Source organism: Physella acuta, unplaced genomic scaffold (genome assembly GCF_028476545.2).
Source record: "Physella acuta isolate Inbredline_101_S28 unplaced genomic scaffold, ASM2847654v3 ptg000016l, whole genome shotgun sequence".
Lineage (NCBI taxonomy): Eukaryota > Metazoa > Mollusca > Gastropoda > Physidae > Physella > Physella acuta.
This window is the reverse complement of record NW_026731536.1, coordinates 205,218-227,147: the sequence shown is the minus strand read 5'-3', so window position 1 is coordinate 227,147 and position 21,930 is coordinate 205,218. Positions and strand designations below refer to the sequence as shown.

Sequence of the window (21,930 nt, the reverse complement as noted above, 5' to 3'; positions counted from 1 at the left end):
CACGTTGGCCATCACACTGATATGATATATTGTTAAAGAGACCAAGAAATTAATAAGACTTAATGTTTGTAAGAGACAAACATATTGGAAAGACAATGTGTTTTTAAGACAAAATACATAGAAACCAACATCTAAACAAGCCCATTTCCCCAAAACACAAGTATCAATTAGAAACATTCATAGAAACCAACATCTAAACCAGGGGTCTCCAAACTTTTCAGTCCGAGGGCCGCATTAACTATAAAATTTCAGTTCGAGGGCCATTTTCTTACAGGCATGTCTTTGATTTTTCTAGGCAAAGTTCCTCAGCCATCACTAACAAACGTTTTTTTCCGTGGACAAAAAGATCTCAGCGGGCCGGATGAGAGGACCTCGCGGGCCGCATTTGGCCCGCGGGCCCGTAGTTTGGAGACCCCTGATCTAAACAAGCCTATTTCCCCAAAACACATAGAAACCAACATCTAAACAAGCCCATTTCCCCAAAACACAAGTATCAATTAGAAACATTCATAGAAACCAACATTTTACATCTGAAGAAGTCTATTTCCCCAAAACACATAGAAACCAACAACTAAACAAGTCCATCTCCCCAAAACACACAGAATCCAATATCTGAACAGTGAACAAACCCATTTCTCTCCACATCATCAAAAAATAACATACATAGACAAAAATATCTAAACAAGCTAGCCTCTACTTGAGCTTATAACAAGCAAGTCCTGTACAATACTACCTCTACTAATGGAGCTGGATAGAACAATACACAGAATTATGACATTACTGATCTATTAAAATTGTTGGACCAGCTCAAGATTTTCAACTAGGAAAACATCAAAGGGAGGCTAATGTTATCTTTGACACAGATGTTTGGGGCATAAATCTAGGCAAACATTTTAATGTTAGATATCAGTTTTAAAAGGGGGGGGGGGGGGGGCTCTTGAATTGGTAAGGGAAAACTGGGCAGCTTCTTCAACTTGTACAGTGAGTAAAAGGACCAATAGAAACACTAGTAAGTCAATGACCAATAAAAACGCTAAAGTGAGTCGATGACCAATACAAATGACCAATACATATTCTAGTGAGCTCAAACAAATGACCCAGCAAAGTGATGCAATTGGACCAATGCTAACACTAGTAAAGTGAGGTAAATGATAAGTGCTAACACTAGTAAAGTGAGGTAAATGATCAATGCTAACACCAGTAAAGTGAGATAATGACCAATGCTAACACTAGTAAAGTGAGGTAAATGATCAATGCTAACACTAGTAAAGTGAGGTAAATGATAAGTGCGAACACTAGTAAAGTGAGGTAAATGATCAATGCTAACACTAGTAAAGTGAGGTAAATGATAAGTGCTAACACTAGTAAAGTGAGGTAAATGATCAATGCTAACACAAGTAAAGTGAGGTAAATGATAAGTGCTAACACTAGTAAAGTGAGGTAAATGATCAATGCTAACACCAGTAAAGTGAGGTAAATGATAAGTGCTAACACCAGTAAAGTGAGATAATGACCAACGCTAACACTAGTAAAGTGAGGTAAATGATCAATGCTAACACTAGTAAAGTGAGGTAAATGATAAGTGCTAACACTAGTAAAGTGAGGTAAATGACCAATATTATAATTAGCAAAGTGATGTAGTTGGACCAATAGTAATTTTAAGTAATACTTGTATAGTGACAGAAAAGGCCAGTTCTAAGATAAATAAGGTGAGACAAAGTGGAAATAATAAAACCAGTTGAGACAAAGAGTCAATACAATAGGAAAGTGGGGTGGTCTAATAGTTAATTGTGCTCTTAAAATGACTAAACAGAGACGACTGCCTAATGCTCAGTGTAATTCAAAATACCACTTCTAGTAGCTGACATAAAATGTGAGACAAATGAAAAAAGAAAGTTAGCCATACAAGAGGGAGACAGTGGATAGCCATACAAGAGGGAGACAGTGGATAAAGTTAGCCATACAAGAGGGAGACAGTGGATAAAGTTAGCCATACAAGAGGGAGACAGTGGATAAAGTTAGCCATACAAGAGGGAGACAGTGGATAAAGTTAGCCATACAAGAGGGAGACAGTGGATAGCCATACAAGAGGGAGACAGTGGATAAAGTTAGCCATACAAGAGGGAGACAGTGGATAAAGTTACCCATACAAGAGGGAGACAGTGGATAAAGTTAGCCATACAAGAGGGAGACAGTGGATAGCCATACAAGAGGGAGACAGTGGATAAAGTTAGCCATACAAGAGGGAGACAGTGGATAAAGTTAGCCATACAAGAGGGAGACAGTGGATAACAGTTAGCCATACAAGAGGGAGACAGTGGATAGCCATACAAGAGGGAGACAGTGGATAAAAGTTAGCCATACAAGAGGGAGACAGTGGATAAAAGTTAGCTTTACAAGAGGGAGACAGTGGATAAAAGTTAGCTTTACAAGAGGGAGACAGTGGATAAAAGTTAGCTTTACAAGAGGGAGACAGTGGATAAAAGTTAGCCATACAAGAGAGAGACAGTGGGTTACCTCGTGTCTGTGTTACCATCCCCTAAGTCTCGTCCATTATTCTGTGCCTTAGGTGTTTTATTTGCCACACCGTTATCTGTCTTCTGGGACTGGGCGCCACTTGTCTGGACATCTGGCACGTCCAGCAACTGGATTTCCTCCGGGTTGCTTTAATTAAAAAATAAATCGTTAAGATAAAAAACCTAAATCAACATAAAATTAAGGATTACAGCAGAGATATTTTTTTTTAATAACTTGTCTTTTTTTTTTAATAATTTTTTTTTTCCCCATTATTTTGTTTACTTTATTAAAGGTTCCCAGTTTTACATTATTTAACCACATTTGTTGTTAACAAAAAATGTGAACAAATAAATGTATACAAAAAATCTTTGATTGAACTTTTAGATTACGTAAACACGTGGACCAAATCTCTTCAATACAGAACAAAATGCCTGGCCTGAATCGCTAACCAAGTGTATAAAAATACCCACATAAAGCATTATTGGAATATCCCATTAGAGTTCTATTCCCTTCTTACATACACATACAGCCCAGCAGTTTGCCTATTGATCTATCGATCTTCTCATTAAGTGGAGTATTGATTGGGGATATTGATTTTATGCAGGTATTATTATGATTTACTCTGCACCATTTCAGTTTCTTTCATCTTTCCTTCACGGTTTAGCAGTTCTTTTCTAAATGTTTGCTTAAATCACACAGCCACAGGACTGGTCCCAGACCAGTCAAGTCAAAGACTGAGAAATGGAACAGCTCAAGAATCTTTCCTGCTACAGGTAAAATGGCTTTTATTCTTAGAGGAAATATTCACGGTAAAAATAATTACCTGCATTTAAGAAGTTTGTCCTGTAATTATATTTGTTTGTGTACATATATGTATTTTTATAGAAATTTATATATACATTTGTATATATGCATACACACCTTTTTATATAAGTATAAATAAACACACACACACATATATATATATATAAATATATATATATATAATTTACAGAAATGTAAATATAAATATATGAATATATATATCAGTATAAAATAACACACACACACACACATTCATATATATATATATATATATATATATATATATATATATATATATATATATATATATATATATATATATATATATTATATATATTTATGTATGGATATATAAATTCATAATACATACAATGATACATACAAAGATAGAGAGACTGTTTTGTAGATATAAAGAAATATATACTATACAAAATGTAAATTAAGAGTTTTTCACAAACGTGCTGAAGATGGTCTGTGTATAAAAAAAAAAGCACCTAAAATCAATGTGCAAGTAGAACCCATCCAGTGATCAGATATCTCCCTACACAGAGCCCTGTCACCGGGCCCTCAGATATCTCTCTACACAGAGCCCTGTCACTGGCCCCCCATTCTGCAGTGTTTGTTGTGTCTTTCACTGGTGCCCAGGCTTTCAAAGGCTGTGGCTGCTGGGCTAACAGCACTGACATGAAAGATGAACCAAATTAAAGAAATCCAATTTTCTCTGCAAACATTTTGATAATACAGGCAGGATTAACACAATTCTTCTAACCCGATAGATATATTTACTTATAACACGGTTTAATCTGAGCTGTTTTTTATTTTTGGGTATTTTTTATCTTTGATTTTAATAAATATTACATATTAGAATAAAAGTAGCATTTGTACTTCATACATGAATATATTAAACCTTTTTTTTTAAATAACCATATCTTACTTAAATATTTAAAAAATATTAATCTAAATAAGGCTCAGTCATATAAAAACCCTTGCGCTGCAATCAACAAATAGTTGAAGTTTTATTTCTATGCTCAAGTGCAGGCGGTTATGGTTAACTAGCTTGGATTTTCAAATTAGCCTTACCCTTAATCACTAGCTTACTTAGTATTTAAAAACTTGACTTTTCTTAACTCTCCTCCATTAGAAAGCACATTTTTAGATAATCTGTGTAGGATTGGAATAAAATAAATGTAACTGAACTGGATTCAAACCCATACTATTTGGTTGAATTAAATCTAACAAAAGACTGTAACAAAAAGTATATTTTCCTAATGGATTCAAAGCTCAATTTTTAGAGTGTTTGAATGGAACAATTTTGTTGAATAAACTTAATAACAGCTAGGCTATGCACAGATCAATAAACCAACCAACTGTAAAAAAATTAAAAAATAAGTTGACTTCATTTTAAGTACTGACTGTATTTTTTAATCCTAATTTGTATGTGACATAGAGAAAAAAACTACCAGTATTACTTTGTGGGACTTGAGAGTTTTGAGACCAAGCATAAGGGCCACTGTCAAAGTGACTGTGCTAATTTGTTGCCTAGCAACCCTTTGTTGAGCCCAACTAAGAAAGCAACAACATTAAATAAGAAAGTTCTTAAACTACATTCAGAAACAGGGATCCCATCATAAAGTGCTATGGTAATTTACAGAAAATGTATATAAAAAGACCCAGTGGTAATTTACCAAACTGGATATATATATATATAGTTATATACAGTTATAAAAGTGGTTTTTTTTACTATTTTCTAAAATTGTTCAATCACAAACAGTTCACACCTACATATCTAGACTAACAAGGGTTATTGTTACACTAATAAGTTAAACTGTTTAGGTTAAAAAAAAAATACTTTATATATATATATATATATATATATATATATATATATATATATATATATATATATATGTTATGGAATGAGAGAAAGTGTGTGGAGCACAAATTTTTCTTTTTCTTACCTTCCGTCAAGTAAGGCACAATAACAAAAAAATGTGTCAATGTTATATTAGTATACACAATTATAAATGCAGTTAACCTTCAATATTTCCATGACCCATAGATAAAATTCTTAGCTACTATTATAAGTTCTCTAGAACCATCATTTGTCTATTAATGTATATGTAGCCATAAATGGTAAGTTGGTATCTAGAGTTCTCCACCCCACGGAGTTGTCACTAACAAAGATTACCACACACAAACTAAATTTAAAAGGGTGATGGCAAATTGGTGGCGGGTATTTCGTCAGAAGGACAAAATGTGTTGTAATTAAATAACAATAGCAGTTCAATTTAAATTATTTTCTATTGTTTTGTCAGCAATATTTCACCCCTTCATAAGGCATTAAACATGGTCAGTGAAATACTTTCAGGGGTCATCTATTTATGATGTCCACAAAAATTTCAGATTTTATACTTAATGTTTATTATTAGGCCTGAATATTAAAAGTAGTATCTTGAGTGTAGTGAGGAATACGATCATGTGTTAAATGTCAAAGTTTACCTATGTTATTTTTTTCAGGATTTTCCTCATTACCAACCTGGTCTGTAGTGAAGATTAGTGACTTTGGGGAGGGAGGGGAGGTAAAAATCATTAAAAATCTGGACGTTGCTTATGTTATAGATGACCCCAGTGTAGGTATAAGTCTATTGCTTTATCAAACCAGTTGCGATGGGCTTTTTTTTAACATTACCACTGTCGTCTTAATTTCATGTTTTACATGCAGGATATGAGTTTTATATTTGCTTTAAAATGTAAGCACTTTGATGTTCAATTCAACATGTGGAAATCTACTTATACCCCCCCCCCCCCTCTGTGTGGACATCCACATATACCCCCCTACCCCTCAGTGTGGATGACCCCTAAGTATGTATTTCAATATTTGTCAGTTGTTTTTAAATATAGAACATATAAAGTAGCACCACTTTATGTATGTGAGTATGGCCTTATTTCAACTACTACATGTCATATACTTTTAATATTAATATGATAAACAAGAGTTATTTTGAGTTGCTTAAATTTCATTGTGCTTCTCATTTTCATATAATCTATTTTTGAATAGAGAGGTACTTTGATAATACAAAGCTACTTCTATTTTCAAACAACAAAAAAAAGACCTCATAAGCTCATAAGCCATCATTAAGGTGGTTCTGAACAAAAAAAGAATTTGAAAACCCACTAAATATGCATTATTGAAGTTTATTGTAATCTAGCATTTTACTCTTTTTAAGTACATACAATTCACTTGAGTTTTGAATTTAATGCTGTGGGGAATGTAATTGACGTTTCATATTTTTAACATCTTTTCCTAACAAATTGTAATTTTTAAAAACTGATTATCGACCTATTTTCAAAGTCAACACGATTGAATGAAATCATTCTATCATCAAACAATTTGGGATAAAAATTTGGTTTACTTTTGTTTGTTTTTAATTTTAAGTAGAAATGTGTTAAATGTTGCTCAAATATGTAATTAAAATTTGAAAATTAATTTTTGATTACTGTTGTAAAGTGTGATAAACAGTTTAGTAAACACATGCTTTCTTGAAGGGGTGTGGCAAATTGAAATTTGAACTTTAAATTATGGGGTTTCATATTTCATGACAATATTAGTACACAATTAACATGTTGTGCTTTTTAATAGACAGGGAGTAAGTATAAAACATTACAGATACTGCAATCTTAACTAATAATTCATATTTTCACTTTAAAAATGATAAAAACATTCATCAATGAGGAAAGCTCAATGCTTACTATTTTTAGGTATGACGCGACATGAAATACAAAGTGGTCATAAATCTAGCCAATTGACTGGATTTTGGCGTGGCACACATTTTTCTGTGCATTGTTTTGGGCAAAGAGATTATGAAAAAACGTAGCTTCATCATAATACACTGGTTTAGAGTCAAAATTTTTCGAAAAATGTATGTATCTGATTTTTTAACACAAGAATACAGAGTGCTACTTTTACTAAAGCACCGCTTGTGAGATTAACAAAGAAATTACATAGGTTCTTAAAAAACAGAATTAAATTAAAATTACTAAAATTGACAATGGCTTCAACAATATAACTAGTTTTATCCCTCTAGCACTTAATGAAAACAAAACAGACCGCCATCTTAGAAATGCCCTTCTTGTGCTTGGGCCATGATACGGATATAAACAAATAAACCTGGAAGTTGAGAATCAAACTGCCTAAATACAGTGTTTAAAAATTAAAATCTGCATCAAAGTATTCAACTAAGTTCATGAAAATTCTTGGCATAGTGAAATTCAGGTGCCGTAAAATTTTCAAAAATATCAGCGCCATTGGGTAAGGCTAAAATATGAGATCTTCTGTAATCACACCCTTCTCGCATTTTACTGCCTCGCCATTTTGAACTTTACTATGACCCAGACTAGTCTATTAGGACTCTACGCCTTACGCTTAGGCCTAATTTAAATTTTAATAATAGAAATAGATCTACATTAGGCCTAATTAAAATGGACAAATCTGTCAGGAAACACAGGAGTCAATCATAGTGGTATATAATTAACTTGGAAAGTATGAGTATGTTAGACGAAATATTCTATAGAAACGCCAGGAAAGGGTAATCTATCGTTTTAGGTGAGACAATGTAATGTAGTAATGCTAGTAATGTGCTAAAAAGTTGCCTCATTGTCAAGGCTTTAATAGAAGTATATTGTGATATATTTATGTAAAATATTACAGATAACTGAATAATAAACCAAAATCAATGGCTACTAAATATATCAATATACGCCAGAAATTAACTTTAAATGGCAGTTTTTGCTAGCAGGATTTGCTATGTAAAAAGTGGCCAATGGTAAATTAGAGTGGTTTCCCTGAACCTCTAACTATAATTTTATTAAAATAAAACTTTAAAACAAGATGGCTGCTAAAGTAAATGAGCTTGGTTGCATCAATGCATCTGATGAAAACATCGCTATTCTATATTTTTTACTGAAAAGGTTTAATACAATTGTTTATTTTAGGCCTACAGTTTAAAAAACAGGTAGGCTTACATTAGGCCGAATGAAACTTCAAAACATTTTTGTAACTTTCAAAACATAATTCCTCCTATAAATGTGAAATAATTACTAAAATTTAAGGAGTCACTATTTGGTAAAATCCCGATATAGCGTCAGAAATTATCCGGTAAAGTTTGTTGAGTTTCGGTATCATTCGTTTGTTTGGAGACCCCTGCTGTAAACCATAGTTTATTTGACTGTTGAAATAAAAATAGAGTCAAGTGCATTAAATTGTTGTTTTAACTTAATTTAATGTTTAATTGACAAAAAATTAGCAACAATTAGTAAATCTAAATATTATTAATAAAGTTGAGTGAAGTAATTAATGTCTTTTTAAGAAACAGAAAAAAAACTAGCAGAAGATTTGAGACAACTAGATCTAGCTCTAGTTCTGTTAGTAAAATAAGACGATTAGATTTACTAAAGTTAAAAGTAGTAAGAAGAACTAGAATAATGTTTAGTAGCAAAAATAATTACAAATTAGCACATACTGCCAAGAGGCATACACTTAAAATAGGCTTTTTGATGAGAATTACAGAATGATTTTTTTATTAAAAATGTATCAATAATAGCTAGCACACTAGTACACTAAGCCAATTTAGCATATTTTAACTTTCTGTGCAAAATCATTATTACTGAAAAAATTCCCAAGTCAGGTCAGCCTGTGGCACCCTCCACTGAACTTGACAGAAGGAAAAAAAACTTGACCCGTGACCGTCATTAAAACAGAATTTGCTTTTGTTTGTTTTTTATTTTTTAGTAAACATGTGCTTAATCTTACCCAATAAGTGATAAAAATTTGAAAATTAATTTTAATTACAGTTGTAAAGTGAGATAAACAGCTTAATAAACACGTGTTTTCTTGAGGGGGTGTGACCCGGGAGTGGCACATCCCAATTGCAACTTTATATTTCTGTGTTTCATGACTAGATATGTTTACAATCAGCATGCTATACTTTTAAAATTGATAAATGGTAAGTATAACAAGTTACAAAATCTGCAATCTAACTAATAATTCATACTTTCAGTTTAAAAAATAATAAAAACGATCATCACTGAAGAAAGCGTAAACATTCTATTTTTAGGTGTGACATAAAAAACAGTCATAAATCTAGCCAAATGATTGGATTCTTGCGCAGCACACATTTTCACGCGCCTCGTTTTCACTAAACAAGATTATAATAAAATGGCATTATTGGGGGTGATCGTTTTCCCACGAACATATCTCATTAACCCCATAAATTATTACCAGTTAATTGTAATGTGTGTTAAATTAATACTTTAAAGTTTATGAGCAACATAAGCTGGTTTATGAGCAAAGCGATATTTCAGAGTTATTTGATTTAAAAGACAAGAATAAATAGAGCTATTTTCACTTACGCGCCGTATTCTTAAATAACAGACTGAAATAGAAACGGATAGTCCCGATGTCTAAAATTAACGATGGCCTCGTAATTATTAGTTTTATCCCTCTACCGTTTAGTGAAAGCGAAACTGGTCGCCATTTTAGTAAGCGCATGAGCCGTGAGATGCCACGAAAATGACAAACCCGGAAGCGTTGAACCGAACGGCCTACTTAAAATAATTAGAAATACAAAATAGTTGGGCCTAGCAAAACAGTATTTAAAATGCAACTAAAATCAATCCTTGCAAATTTTAAAACATTATGTAGGCCTATTAAAAATAATATGGCGACAAATAAATGATTGTTTACAGTATTTCTGTGGTTTCAGGAACGGCACGACAGACTACATCATGGTATTACTGTTTTTTACTGCTGTGCTGTACAGTTCCGGAATAATAACCGAAGCTATATCGTGATTTTTACCCGGTAAACCTCCATTTTAGCGTATTTTATTCCCCGCTTCACGTTCACCTCCAGTTAAGCGTATTTTATTATAAACACAACCGAAACACACAAAAACATCAGGAAAACACTAGATCTACTTATTTTTTTTAATGAATGTGATTTTTAATTAGAAAAGGTAAAAAAAAACATAAAAAGCATTAGAACTAGAACTGTTCCAATTAAATATCGAATCTCGTGTAATCGTCAGCGGGAGAAAAATCCTTACACTGTCATACGTCATAGCTCGGGCAATTGCTATTTGAAATTGTGTTGGCCTCAGTTTTGGGGTCATTGTAAGTTCATTAATGTTTGTTTATAGTATCATGCCTGGGAGATACTTGTAACAATACAAACTTAACCGCCTTGCAATTGTGAGTTACTTTTACGTACTTCACCCATTTCCATGAAAATTCTGACACACGAACATTGCACATTCAATATTCTAAATTTTGATTTTTCTCAAGTTTTAACTTTAACAAAACTAAATTATCAAAATCTAAAACAAAGTCAGTGTCTTTGTTTTTTTAATTCATTTTAATTTTTTAAAACAAAAATACAATACAAATAAATGAATCGTGTTTTCCTAATGTTTTGGTGTGTTTCAGTCGTTATAATAAAATACGCTCAACCGGAGGTAAACAAGCAGCGGAGAAATAAAATACGCTAAAATGGAGTTTTACCATTTTACCCACCTGTTTTTCACATTACTAGTCTCGGCCCATTTTACGTACTAAAACGATAGATTACCCAGAAAAGACTCGAGTAGCCAGAGTTGCTACCACTGCAGAAGTGCGGCGAGTAGCATAGAGTCGGCATAGACAAACAACCCATGTTTGAGTTTTATTTAGCCTACTCATAATAATTATTGTCTTTTTTTGGCATTTTCTTTTTGTAAGTCGCATGTTCATTTTAACTAAAACATATGCCGCATTACCTAAAATGTAGGGCTGCAACACATCTCCCGTTGGAAACAATAACAAACTCGTTGCAAGCACAGAGCGCAGCCATGTTTGAAGAAAGCTTTTACCGCTTCTAGCGTTAACAATGTCAACAAAAAGAGTAATTGTTTTTGTTTAAATGAAATTGTGCACTAAAAATTAAAAATAATAATTTTTCTAGAGTATACTATTTTTACAACAATAGAAATAAATATTCAAAATTCAATTTATTGAATAATTTACAGTTGATCTTGTTTTAACAGTCTGCAATGTCCTATTAGTATTTAAGCAACTTAAAAGTAAAAAGAGCTTTTTGTAAAAGTAAAACTTGAAGAAAGAGAACAAAATATTTATCCTAAAGTTTTAAAATATTTAATATAAATTTTATAAATGACTCGACTTTTAAAGACATTTTGATCTTTAAAAAAGTGTATTCATTTTCGAAATGCATTTTTGGAATTAAAATTATTTTTTTCTTTTTGATTTTTAAATAATATTTTGCCTAATTTCAGGTCTGTTGTTAGAGCAGTAGGCTAGGCATTGAACAAGCTAAACTACTTTTGCAACTCGACTAAGTATTAAGAAAATAAACTTCAAATTCAAGAATTAGCAAATTTTAGTTGTTACTTTGTTGCTTTTTAATTGCATTTAATTTGTATTAAATATATTATTTCGTGAATAAAGTATCTAGTTAACGTTTTTGTCTTGGTCTTCTGTACCTAATAATAACAAAGATAATTCATGCTCTATTTACCTTTGTATATAACCGCGGTTTATTCGTTTCTTAAAAGCGCTTCACAAGTTCCAGAATAATGAGACTTAACTGAGGGCTAAATTTTGAAAAATAGTGTATCCCTTCTAGAAAATAAAGTTCGAAGAAACGAAAAGGAATGAACAAAAATGCGAATTTAATCCCAATGCACTATTAATGGGTTCCTTTCTCACCAGCACAGCTCTGTCCTGTGGGGACCCCTAGACCACGCTATCTGTTTTAACTGGTCTGGGTATTGAACAATTTCTCTGATGAAATCGAAAATCATTGGGGCTGTTTTGCCACCTGTTAAACTTGTCAAATTCGCCAGAAAAGTTCGATCAAAACATTGATTAGGGGCAGTCGTTTGTTCTATCGAGATTTCGGACAGATGAGAAGGAAAAACGGGCTTAATTAAGGGTGAAAAAAAGTAAATTAGGAGTGTCCTGTTGGAGAAATTTAATTTAGAAAGATAGCGGGGACAGTGGTGGTTAATAAACGTGAGCGCGACAAGCGCTTTCTCTGATCATTTTGAAGAACTAAAACTCGAAACGCTAAATAGATGCAGACCCCAACAACAGAGCCTTCGCGGAAAAATTATTCACGCATGCGCACTGCCATACTTGGTATGCGCAGTCCGTTGTGCGCAGGTCGTTGGGTGACAGCTGTCCAAACATGGAGGCTTGCCGAGGGTATAGACTGCCTGTTCCCAAGCGTACGTAATAGCCTTCTAAGCCGAACGAACCAACCAGCAAAGCTGTACCAAAGGTTACACGAGTTGACAGTTTATCATTCTTTATTGTTCGATCGTTTTTTTATTGTAGGAATGACGATGGAAAACATGGGCGAGCTCCCGGCTGATCAACAAATCAACGGTGATTCGTCTAACGGAACGGCCACTCAGAGCCAACCCTCACCCCAAGAACCGGATTACGCGAACCCCCAAGACGAACTCGAAACGAGCATCACTCGCTCAGAGGCCATTCCGGTCAGTGTGAGCAGCATGATCGACTCGAGCGAGTTCCGTTCCCAGATGGGAGATGTGACTTATCACACACTCAACGGTAGGATGAGCCCTAGTTACAGCCCTAACAACTACGCCACCCTGACTCCACTGCAACCACTTCCTCCGATTTCAACCGTTTCGGATAAATTCAGCCACGTAACTGGACCTAATGTCAGTGGCAGTTTCACGCTTATGTCCCAAAACAATGGACTCGGGGCAGGAATAATGGACATGTCAGCCTATGGACACAGGTACCATGATAAACTAGGAATGGGGGTGAGTATGAACATGGGGCCCACCTTGGGCGCCACCGCAATGACCATGATGTCTGGTAATAACTTATCCTATCAGCAGAGTCTTGGCTCCTACGGGTACGCTCAAAATGGACTTGCATCGCCAAAGTCAGAACCGAAAATGGCGTCACCGAACAGTTATGTTGACTCTTACGCAGCATCCCCGATGCGAATAGATCATAACACAGTGCGATTACACTCTCCAAATTCTATGATGGTCTCAATGAATGGAATTCACAATGCCCCCACACCATCACCCCACAGCGAAAGTCCACAGAGAGAACGACCAGGTACTTCCTTGGACCTTCAGAAACCACAGCAACAGGAGATTGAGGAGATAAACACAAAAGAACTTGCCCAGAGGATCAGCAGTGAGCTAAAGCGTTACAGTATCCCGCAGGCAGTCTTCGCACAGAGGGTGTTGTGCAGGAGCCAAGGTACACTCAGTGACCTTTTACGAAATCCTAAACCGTGGAGCAAACTTAAGTCCGGTCGAGAGACTTTTCGGAGAATGTGGAAGTGGTTGCAAGAGCCGGAGTTTCAAAGGATGTCAGCGCTACGCCTAGCAGGTAAAATAACATGTTCGCTACAAGTTTATGCTGGTTTTTGTTTCACTTTCTGTGCGATTAGTGCTTTTGTATAACTTGATGCAAACACAGACATTTCTTTTTTTCTTGTGGTTGCCTTAATTTCAGTCAATAGAAGCTTTCATCCTTTTATTTTATGTTTCGATACATATGTTAAACAGATACTTAAGAATTAGTCAAATAAGCTTTTCACCTTATGTTTGTGATAATATAAAGTCTAGCTTTCTTGCATTTTTTTTTTTTGCTTTTTTCCTTTTTGTTGTTTTGCTGTTTTTAATTTTTAAAATAATTACTCCATAGGTTTTGTCTTATTTTCTTGAATTTATTTCATTGTAAGTTTTCCAGTGTCATATTTTTGCTTTTAATTTAAATTCAATCTTTTGTGTTCAGTTTATAAAAAATATCCTTTATTTTTTATATATATTTTTACATTCCACATTTTTTTAACTTAACATCAGTTTGTTTATTAAGTGTACTTATTTTAGGTTAGTTAATTAAAATAATACTAAATATAAGTTTGATCTTTACTTAATTTAAATGTTTTAAATGTTTTAATTACATTGATCACTGCGTTTAGTGGATTATTTAACACTAATATTCAGGAAATTCTCTATACAGAACTCAATGATAATATAAGAAAACAGTCAGTAATGTTTTATTCATAAATTAAAATTTGGTGTCAGTATTTAAATATCACACTCTTGTTAACATGTATATATAAATATGCTTTGCAACAATGTTGATCAAGTACTAACAACTAACAGCTTATTTATTGTTTTTATTTCAATGTTATGTTTGTACTGGATTATTTATAAAATCTTGTTTCTGAATCAGCTCCTAGTTCTACACATTCAGCGTAAAATCTTGATTTGTTTATGTATTGGACATAGTATTGGACATTGATCTGTCACACCTGACAAGATAAAACCATTGATCTTTTCCTTCCATTGATTTAGGATGAAAGCATTTAGTCTCTCATTCTCTGCTCATTTATCCCACTTTTGAACATTTCAATAACTTCATCCCAGATAATCAGTTGAGAGTTAACTTTCCCTCGCTGATTTTCTTTCAGTTTCACTTTTAATAAAAACAACAAAATTTGTTTCAAAAGATGTTTCATACTTAATTTTTTCCCCCAATACTGTGTTGGTGTTTTATAAACTTCTTTCAAAGAACAATCTATAATTCATAAGCTGTGTGGATTCTTTGTTTTCTTTTAATTTATAAAGAAATATTCACAGTTAATAGTTTCCCTATGTTGCCATTATTTTTCAACAACAAAAGAAAAATGAAAAGGCCTAGAACTCCATAGACACAGTACTATCAATTGTTCCCGTTGCCATGGCGCAGCCTTTGTGTCAGCACCAAGGGACTTCACTCTGTTTTTTTTTTAACTCAAAACGCAGTGCTAATGAATACAATTTTTACTTATTTTAACTTCAACATTTCTAACTTTTTAAAATCTGTAGTATCATATAATTCTAGTTAAAGCAATTATTAGCTTTCGTTAGAACTGTCGTTTATTTCAAGCTAGAGCAGCATTTATCAAGTAAGTTTCAAGATCTCGCCTCTCCCCTGTACCGAGCAGTGAACAGTATTTTCTTTGTCATCATCTCTTTCTCCACTCAACTCTACCTGTTAATAAATAATGATACCTCCCGGCCGCCGCAATTGTTAGTGGTAAGCCTTTAGCAAGGTAAATTTCAACAAAGCAAGTTATTGTTATCATCATGTGCCTGTTTAGTACATAACTTTTTTTTTAAAAATTAACCAGATTTTTTTTTTTAAGTTTGGCTATAATGGTGGGTGGGGTTGTTGTTTTTTTCTTTTAATCAGGCCGCCACGCATGTGTTCGCGCCTAAGTTCGTGTCTCCTTTAACGCTGTGCTTTCCTTCAGCAAGCTTTGTCTGATTACAGGCTCTCTAGCGCCCTCTTGTCTAGGACACATCGTTTTCTGCTGCCTCTATCATCCTGTTCGTGGGGTGGCCGTGCTTGCTGGTTGAGATCTTGAGCTAAATTTAAACTTGATATTTTACATCCAACAACACTGATTCTTTCAGGCATCTCCCCGGAGAGTATAGTATCAATCCCTCTCCCCGGAGCACATAAACCGCCCCCCCCCTTCACACTAGACGAAATAGGAAAATATATAATTTATTAAAGTAGAAAGTATAAACTTGAACCAATGTCTGACACTCGGATGTTTTAAGAGCCCCCCCCCCCCCCCCCCCACACACACACCCCCCACCTTCCCTATAAAATGTCTGACAAACTGTCGAACAATATGGGTTTGATTCGCTATTTTTGTTTATTTCAGTGAGAATTCTGCTATAATACCCGTATAGGCCTGATAGCGTAATGTGTTTAGGTTTGTTGTTTTTTTTTATCATTCATACAACTACAAATATTCACTAGCAATATCCTCGAATTTTTCGACAGGCTAGTGGTTTTAATTTGAACCCATGAACTGGGAGGGTGGGGAGATGTAAGGTATTGAAGTCATAGTGTGGGTTTTTTTTTTTTAAATCCCAGCTCCCTGTTCTCTGTTTATTCATCCTGGGAAAAATTCGGCTCGTGACAGGCGCGTGCCCCTGGCTGTTGTGAGCATTATCTCTTGAATGCATGAGTGGAGGCGCGCGCGAGGGTTGGGAAAGGACGGGTGTGTGGGAGCCCTATTATACTCGACCCGGCCTGAGAAGTGTAAAATGTACAGAGCCGGGAATCCACACAAAGTCCCAGTCGCTTAGGTCAGGCCTTTTTTTATCACACACCGTCCCTATGTGTTTGGATAGGACCGGGGGAAAGTGAGCCTTGTTGTAAGCAGCGTCTGTTTTAGGCCTCATTTTTACTTGATAATAAGATTATTCAACCCTCGTTTATCCGCTGATTTAGTGAGCAAAGAATGCTAGAATTGGATTGTTGGGAGTTAAATAACTGGCTTGCTGCCTGGCCGACTCGCCGTGTAATTCCAAACGGTTTATAGAGATAATGGGAGATTATTCTTTTTTTTTTAAATATACAATAGGTTTCTTTTGTGACATACAACAGTATGCATCAATTGTCGACCTTCCGTCTTCTAGCATTAAAGCCCTCGACAGTGTGCTCGGTGCTTGAGTCTCATCTCAGCTGTGTGTAGCCGATGGGACGTGAACATTCGTCTTTGTTCTTTCAAGTAACGGGCGCATTCCGCATTTAGTTTTCAAACCCATTTATTAAACATAAACCGGCTAATCTGGGTGTTCTAAATAAGTTATTGTTACACACACTGCTGGAGAATTGATGAACGTATTTATACAGTTCTGTAAAGGCAACTATAAACATAATATATCCACCCCCCCCCCCCCCCCCACTTAAGATATTAGTGGCTTTTAACTCTATACACAGCGTGTAAGATTTAGTAAATAATGCCTTACCATTAATCTCATGTAATTTGTTTTTGTGATTTAGCCGTGTAGCTGCTGTTAGGGTCTGTTAAAGCTGTTGGTTAAAATTAAACGGAATTAGCTGTAATGTTGTATTCACCTTTTTTTAGACCTTATTTGCTCAGAATATTCAGGCCTCCCGACAGTGATATATTTTATTTTGGGAGTTAAAAAGCATTAACATATGACGTACACCCCCCCCCCGATATATTTAGGGTTAGTGCATTGCGTAATCGTTATTGTAGTGTAAAGAATGTGTACTAAGGCGATGGTAGGCATACACAACTAGTGATTGATTCTTCTTGAACTTCTTATAGTAAGAATATCCAGTTTAAAAATCCGGAGTGGTGGTAATAATGGAGAATAATATCCTAGCCAAATGCTGGGCGCCCTCGGACTATTTGGGCGCCTCTGTGTCCCTAAAAACGAGTGGCTAATTGACAGTAGCTTTAATAGCTCATTTTTCTATAACAGAGATTTGTTAGGATGATGATTTATCAGTTTGTTCTTTTTAATAAAAAAAACTTTTAATTGCAATTCTCCAAAAGAAATCAGGCAGTTCATATGTTGTTTTTTTTTTTAAAGTCGAATCTTCTCTGAAATAAGTCAGTACTACTATTATTATACAGTTGGCCGTATAGTTTTCCTTTTATAACGGTAGTAAATTCAACCATAAATTATAACCAAGTGACGTTTTAACTATTGAATGCTTCTTTAGTGAGCAATACAAAAAATTATGCACCCCAAATGAGGAATATTAACATTCGGGCTCGGGAATAAATAATTTACCATACATTCTACTCTGCCTCCACAACCTCGCCACGTGTGTGTATTGTGGTTGTCTAGTCATGCGTGCACTGGCCAGCCACAGAGGATTGTTGTACTGTGTCCCCGCGCTATAATGGCTTCTAACTGCGGCTTATTACAGCGTCACTTATCGTTGATATCTCCCTATTGAATATCTTTAACTGTTCAGAGCGATCAATACTGGTACACGCTACACACCTGTAAAGCACCTGGACGCACACGTCTTGTTTTCAGGTATAAAAAAAAGTCGATTGTGGTTTTTTTTTTAGGGCACTCAGTCGAACCAGTGATATTGATAAACTATAAAAATGACGTATTTCAAAATCGTTTTATAATACTTTTAATTGGGTACTGATATTCTCGGCCAAAAGAATTGTTTAATGGGCTTAATCAAAATATATGCAAGTCAGTTGATAAATTCAGCATGCTCAACTTTCAGTTTTGAACATAATAATTTCAAGATTTTTTTTTCCTAAAAGAAAATATTCCTCGACATCTATCTCGGCGTTTGTTTAAAATCTAAACACGAGAACATAATAAGTGATATTCAGAATTGCGTGACTTAGATCTACGCTGTTAATGACAATGTAGAACTTCATGAAAACGGCAAGTGACTTGAACAATTTTTTGTGTGATAAAATAAACATCGAAGGGAGCGTACGTTGATGGTATGCACGCACGAGCTGTCTCTCTCGTGCATTATTCGACCTATTGTCAGCCGTCTGACCGCCATTGTTTCCCTTTATTGAGTTGTGTGGGAAAATGGAGGATGGGGGCGCTCCGCCATCTTTCTAATTGTTATCGATGTCCGGATCCATGAAAATTGCCTCCCTTTTGTTGTTTCGCCAGTTCTTATTTTATTCTCCTCATATTTTTTGCTGTCTTATTTTGGCGCGGTTTTTTTTAGCGCCCTCGCCCTATGGCTCGTCCATTTTCGAATTCACAGAAAGCATGATTAATCTTTCTTTTTGTTTTTTTCGTAATGAATATGAACATCACTGTTTATTTATTTTTATTTGTTGTTTTCCAACAGTTAATCATCTACTGAGCAAGACCAGGTTAGAATACTTGTGTCCTATAGGACACCTCTGAAGGACATATGTCCTGTGCTAATAGCACCATACAGATAGTGGTAACTAGTTTAATTTTGAATGCCGCCTTTATTCAACTTTTAACATCGTTCTAGGCATGATAAGTGCACGTCTTGGGATCTAGTCCTTGCTACACCGATTACAAAATTATGTACTAACACAAATAATAATACAAAACTTATTGCATGAACGTAGAGAATTAACTTCTGGTGCACTGAGCTATGAAAGTTTAGAATTTAAAACAAAATTACTTTCATCATGTAGGCCCTACCCAACTTTAAAAGCGTAAGACTATTGTAAGACTCTTATAATTTTTTAAACATCCTTTTAATTAAAATATTACGTTTTTTTTCACCACTTTTTATTAAAGAATTTTTAACTTCCTTACTTATCAAAAAAAACTTTACGAGACCAGTAATGTTTAGGCCGATATGGGGTAATATCAAGTAGCAGCACAACATGTGTGGTTTTGGCGCTTACTGTAGCATTTCATATCACGTAACAACTTAGAATCTATACTACTGTCTCTCTTTGTAGTTTATTCATCATTTAAAACTTGCCATTTAAAACAATTTTAAGTGCTTCTTTCATTTATGACAGAAAATCCACCACTTTAAACAAATCTTTCAATTGAATGACAATTAAATCTTTTTACGTATAAAAAAAAATTGAAATGGTTCTTTAAAGTTGAACTAACTTTTCTCGGCCATGCACTAACTTGGTACTATACGTAACAAAAAAAAAGAAGCACAATTCATTTATAGGGATTCAGATTAACAAAAATCCTAACACGCATGCGCGAAAACGTCCCCCTTAATCTCAGTAACACGCCTTCCGGTTCACGCGACACCATGCATGCTAAAAAAACTGAATCTGCTGTAACAAAAAAAAGTGCGAAAATGTAATTGCATCGTTGATTGAATGATTTATTTTCTTGAACAACACGCCTTTAAAAAAAACTGTAATGTCAAAGCCTGCTTGAGTATGACAACATAAACGTATTGGTTCTATATTTTTCTCTCAGCCTTCTATAAGAGATGTACTGCATTTGCTTGTAACTGGAATGGGCTTGCATTGCTTGGACTTAATATCAGGTCCTATAGTGGACTCCGGAGCATGAAAATCTAAACTAAAATAAAAAACTCAATTTAAAAAACACAACTAAAGTGTCTTATTTAACAATTTAAAAAATGTTGCACTTATTAACAAGCTGAAATATTGTTTTAAGGTTATTTAGCTTAACTCTCACTTTCACTACAATAATTTTACGACATCGTTTTTATATTACGTCACTTAAGTAATGAGACATCATTTTCGTGATAAATCGTTTATAACCTAGCTAGAAGATATTTTATTTCTTGTTTTCCCCACTATCACACAAACATCAAATTATTAATGTACGGTAAAAAGCGATTCCTACGTGAACAAATGAACCGGCCCTGATTAAACGATGCCGGTTACTCTTGGAGGAAATTGTTTATTGCTAGGAAGAAGCTAAGACTGACGTACAATTTATCACAATATTATCCTTTTCTGTTCAAAGGGGCGATAACTGGAGTAGCAAGGGCCAACAATGTCTACACATCGACTATTTCCGGTAAGAAGAATATATTCAGCATCGCATGAATTTTGTAGAATATTGTCATTACAGTATAGATCCATGTATATTGTTTTCAGAATGTAGAGTTTATAATTTAATTTCTGTCCACATTTTTTGTTTCGTTTATATAAAAAAAATCCATTATTCGCATTTTGCTGTACGAATACGCCTTTCATAAAAATAAAAGGATTAATTAGCTATTGTCATCCAAGATTGCATAGTGGTACTGAACTTAAACAACCATCTGAATTATTGCATTCTTTAACGCTTTCTTGCATAGTGTAAAGAGGCCCTACATGGCTAAGATTTTTCTTAAAAATCTCTAAACTTTTAACGTTATCTCATAGTGGGTTTTTTTTTTACGCAATTTTCTCTCCATTTTTTTAAACCCGACACCCGCTAAGCGCGGTTGTCTATTTTTGTCCCCCATAAAATTGTGTTGTATACATTATTGATTACCCGTCTCGAAGCAAGCAGCTTTTCTTACTAAGGTCAATTTATTGTTTTCGGGGCACATTTCCTTCGGATTTCTTCCTTTTATGTCTTTTTTTTTTTTTTGGCGTGCTTTAAAATTACAAATCCAAACAATAAAATCAATTTGCAAATTAATCCCAGCGTGCATCAAGCGAAGCTTTGTGCTAATAGTTATACACAATATACCTATCCACACTGAACCATTTTTATACCTTATGTGAAACGGAATATTGCAACTTTTTTTTCACAAACGTTCAAAATTATTTAACCACTTTATTTGCTTAAAAGATCATTAACTTCCATATGTAGCAATACACACAGAAGATGGCAGGATGTTTTTACGAACAACCTTTACCCCCTCATCATTTTTTTTTCTCCTGAACCATTTTCCAGTTCTTTTCTCCGCGTTTGGATAATTTGTGCAATTTTCTTTGGGCATTTCCCGCTATTCAGCGAGCATGTATGGCAAGCAGAAATAAGCACTCTTTTTTTTTCTACTTCCACCCTCGTTGCTTGGCTCGTTTTCTGTTGTTTTCTTTTTTCTCTTCACAGTCTTGACTCATGAGCTTTGTACGCGTGTGTTGGCGTACGGCATAGCGTGAAATTTGCTGGATGTAATTTTTGTAATCGCCTAGACACTGATCACGTGGGCACGCATGTCGACGTGTCCAATGTATTGTCTGTTTCGAGGCAGATTATGACGTTTGTAATGATGCATTTCATGGTGGATTTTTTTAAACTAGCGAATTACTTCATTTTGAAT

At 34.6% G+C, this 21,930-nt stretch overlaps 2 protein-coding genes across 3 annotated transcripts in view; one reads left to right on the top strand and one right to left on the bottom strand.

The window, feature by feature from the left end:
• LOC131936807 (tRNA (guanine-N(7)-)-methyltransferase non-catalytic subunit wdr4) overlaps window positions 1-12,438 on the bottom strand; it is a 68,527-nt gene extending 56,089 nt beyond the window's left edge. The window contains exons 1-3 of one of the 2 annotated variants that reach the window (XM_059293896.1): window positions 11,891-12,075; window positions 11,133-11,230; window positions 2,518-2,664 (exon numbers count right to left, since the gene is read on the bottom strand). In XM_059293896.1, the coding sequence (XP_059149879.1) occupies window positions 2,518-2,664; window positions 11,133-11,206 (221 nt within the window). In that variant the 5' untranslated portion in view covers window positions 11,207-11,230; window positions 11,891-12,075. The other variant, XM_059293889.1, reaches the window with a different exon arrangement.
• Window positions 12,439-12,532: 94 nt separating this feature from the next.
• LOC131936797 (one cut domain family member 2) overlaps window positions 12,533-21,930 on the top strand; it is a 32,387-nt gene continuing 22,989 nt past the window's right edge. The window contains exons 1-3 of the mRNA XM_059293878.1: window positions 12,533-12,602; window positions 12,712-13,755; window positions 20,637-20,690. Coding sequence (XP_059149861.1) covers window positions 12,563-12,602; window positions 12,712-13,755; window positions 20,637-20,690 — 1,138 coding nt within the window. The 5' untranslated portion in view covers window positions 12,533-12,562. The remainder of the gene's footprint in view (window positions 12,603-12,711; window positions 13,756-20,636; window positions 20,691-21,930) is intronic.